Source organism: Octopus bimaculoides, chromosome 4 (genome assembly GCF_001194135.2).
Source record: "Octopus bimaculoides isolate UCB-OBI-ISO-001 chromosome 4, ASM119413v2, whole genome shotgun sequence".
NCBI lineage: Eukaryota > Metazoa > Mollusca > Cephalopoda > Octopoda > Octopodidae > Octopus > Octopus bimaculoides.
The window spans coordinates 114,770,901-114,780,327 of NC_068984.1; the positions used below are offsets into that span (position 1 = coordinate 114,770,901).

General features: G+C 34.1%; 1 protein-coding gene across 1 annotated transcript in view; it reads right to left on the bottom strand.

Moving 5' to 3' along the window:
• Window positions 1-9,427, bottom strand: part of LOC106872116 (PHD finger protein 14) — a 61,742-nt gene that overhangs the window by 10,619 nt on the left and 41,696 nt on the right. Inside the window, exons 14-18 of the mRNA XM_052967667.1 lie at window positions 8,450-8,540; window positions 7,053-7,159; window positions 5,392-5,487; window positions 4,191-4,291; window positions 1,374-1,526 (exon numbers count right to left, since the gene is read on the bottom strand). Of these exons, the coding sequence (XP_052823627.1) occupies window positions 1,374-1,526; window positions 4,191-4,291; window positions 5,392-5,487; window positions 7,053-7,159; window positions 8,450-8,540 (548 nt within the window). The remainder of the gene's footprint in view (window positions 1-1,373; window positions 1,527-4,190; window positions 4,292-5,391; window positions 5,488-7,052; window positions 7,160-8,449; window positions 8,541-9,427) is intronic.

A 9,427-nucleotide genomic window follows, 5' to 3' on the forward strand; every position in this document is an offset into this window, starting at 1 on the left:
ATATATATATATATATATATATGTGTGTGTATGTATACATACACACACACACACACACACACAATGGGCTTCTTTCAGTTTCTGTCTATCAAATCTACTCACAAGGCTTTGGTTGGCCTGAGGCTAGTCTATAGTAGAAGACCCTTGTCCAAGGTGCCATGCAGAGGGACTGAACCCAAGACCATATGGTTGGGAAGCAAACTTCTTACCACATAGCCATGCCTGCACCTATATTTATATGTATAATATTTTATCCAATATGTATAATATCTAATCCAATAGAATTCTAAACAAAATTCAGAAACAGTTACAAACAATCTGTTTATTTCAGTAAGTTTTCAGTCTTTTATAATGAAACTTTCTTTCTGTGTTTTCTGCTTTTAATAAAATAACTACCTTGAACTTGTAATGGAATCTCTTATTACACATTGCTCCAGTTAAACATTTTATTATCACTATCTGTAGCCATTATATTTATATATCTAGATCATATATGTAGTCCTTCACCAGCTAAGTGCTTTCCCTTCAGAACACCTGGCTCACATATTTTCAATCAACAGCTTAAATCTTGCCTAGAGTATATCAATTTATGTCCCTTTTCCTTTCAGCCAATACATAAAAAAAAGAAACTGACCAAATGATAAAAGAAAGTAAATAAGTATTAACTAAACCTAGTATAAGAAAATGTATAGTTTTCACCAAAACTTTTATGACCAGAAGTATTTAAACTTTTTAAACCAGAAAATGACTCCTGAGAAATGCACACAAAATCCATTTTATTATGAATTGCTCTGGGATAAGGATGAAGTTTGATTAAATTTTTTTTTTTTAATGTTTGTTTTTTATTCTTCTGAAGTTACCTTTAACAACCATTTTGTTGTTGTTACTGAACTTAAAACCTGAGAAATTCTACAAGAGCCCAAATTTTTAACTTATTTTCCCCTTGCATCTTTAGCATTTAAACCGGTCATATGTTTTGTGTTCAAAGTGGCCAGATCTGGCCTCTCACACCTACCTTACAATGTCATTCTAAAAACATCATCGAAATCTTGAAGCTATGAGATAATGCATAATTAAATCAAAACAATATGAATAAATAAGCATTACATTCAACAGAGTAATCTGAATGCTAGAGGGTTAATAGAGCATGTAAGATGAAATCTACCCCAAAGATCTATTCACTGTAAAAGAAAAATTTAATGTCCATAATAACTTCATTCCATTTCAGTGCTTATACCATACAAAAACATAAATTTATTCATTTAGCAGCCTTGAAGTAAGTGAATAGTAGAAATGGTGAAATCTTGACATTTCTAGTTTGGTTGCTTTCTAGATAAAAATCAGTTTTAGTAAGGGAGTTGCCGGTTACTTACCAGCCTTGTAGCTTGGTTTTCTTGGGCATACGTGAGAGCGGTGGATCAAGACAGCCAAGATGGTAGTGTTTGCTACATGAATCACATTTGGCCAACAGATGTTGGTTTGTTGATTTCTTACAGATTCCACAACTGCCAATTAACAAGTTATATCTAATAAATAAATAGTAAGAAAAATCCTAAAGTTAATTTTGATGCATTAGCGATGGCCGTTTTTACATTGATTCTTTAATATTCTTGAACGGAGAAAGAACAATGAATACCTAGAGGCAAAATTTAGAAATGCTTTTAAATAAAAAGTCTGTCTAAAAAAAAAAAACAGTCATTAGGAATGAAGATAATCAAGTCACGTAGTAACAGAACTAAACAGCCAGAACCCACTACCCCCATCAAAGAAGTTGAAGAATTAAAGGTGAAAGTGGGATGATGAATTTGTCATGGTCATTATCTAAAAACATACTCAGACATCAGCATCATTTTAACATTCACTTTTTCATACTTGCATGGATCAGATGGAGTTTATTGAGGTGGATTTTCTATAGATGTATGCCTTTACTGTCTCCAACCCTCAATTCTTTCAAAGCAAGATGATATTTCCCCATCACATGTTTTCACAGAACACTGGAAACGAATAATAATGCTTGCATGACAGCGACACTCATCTACAAATGTCATGCAATATCAAGACGAGACACAAACACACACACACACACATGTATGTACAATGATGGGCTTTTTCAAATTTCTGTCTGCCATATCCTCTCATATGACTTTGGTCAACCTAGGGCTACAGTAGAAGACATTTTACCCAAGGTATCACACAGCGGGAGAGAACCTGAAACCATGTGGCTGGTGTATTCCACAAAATCCAATTACACTTCAAACAAACAAAACTAATTTCCATTTGTTCCAGGGTGGGACTTATACAGTTGTACAACACAGTAGACTCACATAGTCAGTCTATTAAGATACAAAAGTGAGCCTTTAAATTTAGTTACTGAAACTAGCACAAAGTAAGAATGTGAAACTTTCAATGATACAAACTGTAAAAGTCCATGTATATTACATAGAAGCACTTATTCTTTTGTATGTTTCATTTTTCTATTTAACCCACCTGAGACCAGCTGTGGTCCCATAATATGAACTTGCCACTTTAAAGTGATCTAAATTAAAACCTTCCTTCAAGATTTCAATGTTACTTTATGTTTCAAACACCAGCTTAATAGAGACAAATATATTTTCAAATTAATTGAAAGCATGGCAGTGTATTTCAACAGAAATATGGGTAACAAAAAAGTTAATATATTCTTTCAAGTGCCACTCTGCATTTAGTTGGTCAACTGCATTCATAAGGAAATTACTATAATAAATATTATTATAAATAATATAACAGTGTTATATTATTCAATAAAACATCATTCCAGAAAAACAGGCCAATAAAACACATTTTTGTTTTTCTGAATCAATACAAAACTCAAAAATCATGCAATTTCAGAAGGTAAAGTTGTTAATCATAGAATAAAAAAAAGAAGGGCATGAGAATGGAAATTTTAATAGAACTCTTTCGTGACTAAATCTTATCTACAAAATTAAAATAAGGGTTACAGTTAAGCCTATTTTTTATTACGTCTTTATTATAATTTAAGAAAAGTTATATTGAAACTTGAATCTGTTGTTCTAAATCTGATGGACATTTCAACATTATCATTAATTATTATTATTTAATGTCCATCTTCCATACAGGAATTGGTTGGACTGTTTGCCACAATCCAATGGGTTGGAGAACTGCAACAAACTCCATTGTTTCTATAGCCCTTCCTAAAGCTAACTTCTTTATAGAGTGTACTGGGTGCTTTTTCGTGGCACTGGCATTAAGGAGCTATAGTTGTTGGCTACTAATAACAAAATATTGCCAAAAACACATCAGTGTTTTGAAAGACATTCTTGAAAGCAAAACAGTCTCATTTTTATTTAAATTCTTTAACTTTTTGATACATTTTTACATAATTAATATGTGAATGTCTAGAAATAAGAATACACATTCCCTTTCTATAAAGATATTTCTGTTTATTATTAACAGAAATTTGAAATAAGCTTGTATGCCAATCAACGGCAATATGTATAAATCACAGATGCATATCTGGAAAACCCTAATTAAAACAAATTATTCACTGGCAAAATTTCCCCTTTTTGTTTTATATATACTGAAGATGGTTATAATCATCCTTATTATCTTTTTTAATGTCATATCCTATATATTATAAAACCACAATAGAGAAGTACTTATATATATATATATATATATATAAGTACTGCTCTATTGTTTTATGAGCTAATGTCTAAGCTGGCTGTCATACCTATCTTACTATACAGTTGTTTCAATTACTACCAACATCTCATAACAATCATTTTGTACAGTCTTGCCATGCATTCATATTGTCCAATCATAATATTGAATTTTACCACACATTTATATAATATAGTCTTTTTTTTCTGAAAACAACACTTGATGCCCGCTGTACTTTTCTTAACATTGGATGGAATCATGGGAAATTAAGGGTTTCAGAATTAATGACTATTTAGTAAGCAGCAATGAAACAACAACAACAGCAGTTTTGAAGAACAGTAGAGAAGATAAATAAAATGGAAAGTTAAAAGGGGAAAAAGTGGGGGATGAGATAAAATGTTTTAAAAAGAAAAATGCAAATGTAGAATAAGCAAAACTAAACAAGAGAAAGAGAGAGAGAGAGAGAGAGAGAGAGAGGGAAAGAGAGAGAGAGGAACTGACTGAACTGAAACTGAGGAAGCACAACTTACTGTTGAATGGCAGGTGCTGAAGGAGATTTAGGTTGAGGGTCCCGTTTTGTTGGAGAGCGAGGAGATTTACGTACACGGAACATCTCTGGAGTGTTAATTTCCTATGAATTAATACCAAGGTTTTAGAATGAGACAAGACCAAAGTGGAACATTAAATAACAAATTATACCTAAGGTCATTCCTCAGACACTCAAAATAAAAGATTATGGATGGACTCACAGAATCATTAAGAAAATTATTTGGTTTTGATGAAAGATTTATTTTCTTTAATCCTTTAGTACTCAGATTATTATGTTGAAGGTAATGCTTATTTATTCACATTGCTTTGTATTAACCATGCATTATCTTGTAGCTTTGAGATTTTGATGATGTGACAGTTTTATTCTTAGAATGACCTTGTAGGATATGTAGTAAAGGGTGGATCTGGTCAGTAGAATATTTTGGCCGGATTTGGCCAGTTTAAATGCTAAAAGGTTAATGCTCAAGTAGTTTATAGGTTAGAAGTCCAAATCCTTCGCAAAACTAATTCAGTTCTCCACTCTGACAAGACAGAAATTATTCTACTAGTACATGTTACCTGTCTCCACTTACAATGGAGTTAGTTTCAAGAAAGTTTATGATTTGTGTATTAAAAAAAATGTCCAACAGAACACATACTAATGCTGAAATCTGCAGATTAGCCTGAGTTTCAAGCTGTACTTAAAGCAGTGTTTTTCATAGGGGGTGGTTCTATGAGATTTGAAAACCAGAGAGGACAAACAACAATAACAACAGCAGTAGCACATTTCTATGCTTATGTGGGTCTGATGGAATTCGTTGAGGCAGATTTTGTATGGCCAGATGCCAACGCCCACCTAATCATTTGGCTAGACATGTTTTTTTGCAAAAACTGGAAATAAACGACACTCATATACAACTATCATGTGACATCAAGACAAAGAGATACAAACACGAGTACACACACACACACACACACAATGGGTTTCTTTTAGTTTCTCTCAACTTAATCCACTCACAAGGTCTTGGGTAGCCTGAGGTAATGGTGGAAAGCTCTTACCCAAGGTACTATGTAGTAGGATTGAACCTCAAATCATGTGGTTGTGAGGCAAGCTTTTTAACCACAGAGCCATGCTTGTTTTCAAAGGGAGAAAACTATACATTACAAAAATGGTTATTAATGATAGTAAATTTTTATATTTACCTGTCCTGAAAGATCAGTTAAAATACTCCAGGTTTCTTCTCCGTTTTGTTGCAGCTTGTGAGTGGAATCTTTCAACCGATTCATTTCATTCAGTAACTGAAAAAATTCAAATATAAATACTAGAAACAGAATCACTCAGACAGCTGAAATCTAAATCATTTTCTCTCATCTACAGATAGGGGTCATACTAAAGAAAAAAAACAAAAAAAAGCCCTGTTATTGTTACATGTAAGTCTTAGTAATGCCTTATGTATCTAGTTTGGAAACTAAGAGTTTTGAATTCAATTCCCACAGGAATTGAATATCTCTATAAGGAAAAGAAACAACAGCAAAAGAACGAAAACAAATGAAGTGAATAACCCCTAAGGTGTAAAAAAACAAAACAAAACAAAAAGCAGTCAATATATTTATACTCAGACATATTAGAACGCATATTAGAAACGGTTACATGCTGCACAGGTACAATTAGTGTATTCACAGATACCAAATAAACTGACAAGGGAATAATGATGCTAGTCTACAAACAACATATTAGAATTCATCAATGGCGGCGAGCTGGCAGAAACGTTAGCACGCCGGGCGAAATGCTTAACGGTATTTCGTCTGCCGTTACGTTCTGAGTTCAAATTCCGCCGAGGTCGACTTTGCCTTTCATCCTTTTGGGGTCGATAAATTAAGTACCAGTTGTGTACTGAGGTCGATGTAATCGACTTAATCCCTTTGTCTGTACTTGTTTGTCCCCTCTATGTTTAGCCCCTTGTGGGCAATAAAGAAATAAGAATTCATCAAATACTGCACCATGTCCTGTCTCAGTTCTAAATATTTACACATTAAACTAGAAAGTGTGAAGGCACATGGTTCAGTGGTTAGGGCTCACAATCTGTTGTGTTTTTGAGCAAGACACTTTATTTCACATTGCTCCAGTTCACTCAGCTGTAGAAATGAGTTGTGACATCACTGGTGCCAAGCTGTATTGGCCTTTGCCTTTCCCTTGGATAACATTAGTGGTGTGGAGAAGGGAGACCAGTATGCATGGGCGACTGCTGGACTTCCATAAACAACCTTGCCCGGATATGTGCCTCGGAGGGGAACTTTCTAGGCATATCCCATGGTCATTCATGACTGAAGGGGGTCTTTATCCTAAACTAGAGACAACACAAAAACAGTGTAATTCACACAATTACAGGCTGTATTCAGATATTGAGATTACTCACACATCTGGATAGCATTTAAAAAATATTTAAAAGAAAGCGTGTCCACTTATGATAAATCACTGCTGAGTTATCATACATGCATAATATAGGGTCTCACATGCTAAAACATTTGTCTGGGGTAATTGATCTGTGACATATGCTTAGTCACCGAAAAAGTCTGCTCCTTCAGTTATCTGTTGTGGTGATGACGGTGGAAGAAGCATAAAAAAAAAGGAGGCAGAAGCTGAATAAGAAGGAAGAAAAAGAAGATGATGAAGGAGAAAGAGTGAAGGGAGAAAAAAAAAAGGAAGAAGAAAAGTAGCAGGAGGAGAACATCTACAACAAAAACAGTAGCAGCAACAAGGTCGAATTTGTCAATGTTATAATGAATTTATTTTTTTCAAGATTCTGTATTTAAATTTATTAATGCTCTGCTTTCTGACTTGAATTTTCTACATCATTACTTACCTGATCATATTGGACTCTTAATATTTTTTGTTGTTCTTGAAGTTTACAGTTCTGAGTTGACAATTCCTTCATGTTAATTCTCATTGTATCTATACGAGCATTTCTATCTATAAAAATGATAAAAAAAGATCTTACATTAGTTTGTTATTAACTAATAAACTGAAAAAAATTTTTTTAATATACAAGTGTGTTCTAACTGCGAAACAACAGTTATTAACCAAATTCTTTCTTCGTAAGACTGTAAAACTTAGCTTGTGAGGAAATTTAAAAGCAGGGAATGTTTTGCTTTATTCATTAATTGTCTCACTACATGTTCGAAACTTTGTCATAAACAATGGACTAAATGGTTTTCAAAGGAGGATTGTTGTTCTAATTGTACCAACGGACCTAACTGGAAATAGACTGGAGATTGCTGTTGTATTATCATCAACTCAATTATATTATAATGAGCAATCAGCAGGGAACCATCTAAATGGCCACTCAATCTGCTAGAAACAGCAACCAAATACCCCTCAAATCACACCTTTTAAAAAACAGAACACATTAGTGACTACAGTCATAGATATAATATGACAGACAAAAGAAAAAAAAAAGAGTGGGTGGGATGGTTACATCTAGAATGCCTCTCATCACAAAGCTGCTGGATCAGCACTGAGATGGGAGGGAGTTAATAAAAAACAACATGCTATGACAGTACACCCCTCATGCATCATCAATCAATGTTTGTGTTTTTTTTTCACTTCACGTTTGTCATTTTTCAGATTAAAACAATCTACTTTATTCCCTGGTTTCCCAGTCATATGGCAATTTAGGCAACATGTTCTCTACAGTCTAACCATCATCATCAATACCATTTCACACCAGCTTTCCATGCTGGCATGACTTGGATTGGTCATCACAGTCTAAGTTGACTCCCATTGGGAACTATGGGAATATGTCATTTGCATGTGTCATTTGTCTTAGTTACTGTGGTTGGATGCCCTTTCTAATGCCAACCACTATACAGTACTGGGTGCATTTTCTTGTGGTACCAATACTAGAAAGGTTAACTAGTCCTTGATGAGACAGGATAGAGGGACCTCAGAGCCCTACACTTTGTTGGCCATTTAACCAACCACTTTACAGTGTGAACAGGAGATGCCAAGTTTCTAATGTGTATTTTTTAATGCCTTTTTTAATGCCTTTTGTGAATGGTGGGTGAGAGGAGAGGAAGGGTTACTGGCATAAGAAGCAGCAGATCAAGACATTTAGTAATCCTGGTCTAAAAGCTTGTAACAGAGTTAACCCCACTAAAAGCTCAGAAAGGATAAGATGGTGATGTTAAACAATAAATACAAAAAAACAAAGAAAGAAAGAAAAATCCTTCAAAAGATGAAATGAAAGATATACAAACATACCAAGATAGTAGCTTATATATTCTAAGGACATGGCTGGCGACAAGTGCCACTTTTTCCGAGATTCTTGTTTATCTTGAGATACACTTTGGACCTGGTAAAAAAAAAAAAAAAAAAAAAAAAAAAAAAAAAAAAATCAGTTTGATGTTTGTTTTATGTTCATTATTTTTTTCAAGTTAATGCAGGATAGATGGAGATATCTTTTGAAGTAGCACTTTATAGCTGGATGCACTTCTTACTATCAGCCCTTAATTGTTTTTCAAGTAAGGCGGACCTCTTTATTCCACTGGTCTTCAAAAGTGTAGAGTAACTGGTCATAATGTCAGCAGGGATTGTAAACCTGACATTACTGCTTTACTCACCTAGCAATAATTGACATGGCATGTCAACATCTGCACACACATACACACACAAGCAGACAGACATGCGTGCGTGCACACACATAATTTATTGAAACTGAATGTTTATTTTGAGACTAGAGTTTCATGCCATTGCAATCTTCAAGCAAGAATTGTTACAATATTTTGTATACACACACACACACTCAAGTTTCCATACAATTTCCCCTTCACCAATTGCATTCATAAGGAAAACGTATTTCATGTGTTCATTTTTACAACTGTTTATCCTTGTTAGCATGGTTAGACAAATACACTATTGGATGCCTTTCCTGTTACTAACCATTACCTATGTTTCAATTTTATTTTACATTCTTTGAAGGAGCAAAGCTGGCAGACAAAGAACTGACAGCAATGTTACTGCTGGTAATTGAGCAATATAGACAGAGAAGGCAAATATACATACACACAAGCACACATGTCTATATAAAAAGGAGCTTCTTTCAGTTTCTATCTCTCCACTCATAAGGGTTTAGTAGAAAACATTTAAATCAAGAGAACCTGAAAACATGTGGTTGGGAAGCAATATGCCATGACAGTACACAAGGCCTGTGCCTATATATATATATATATATATATATAT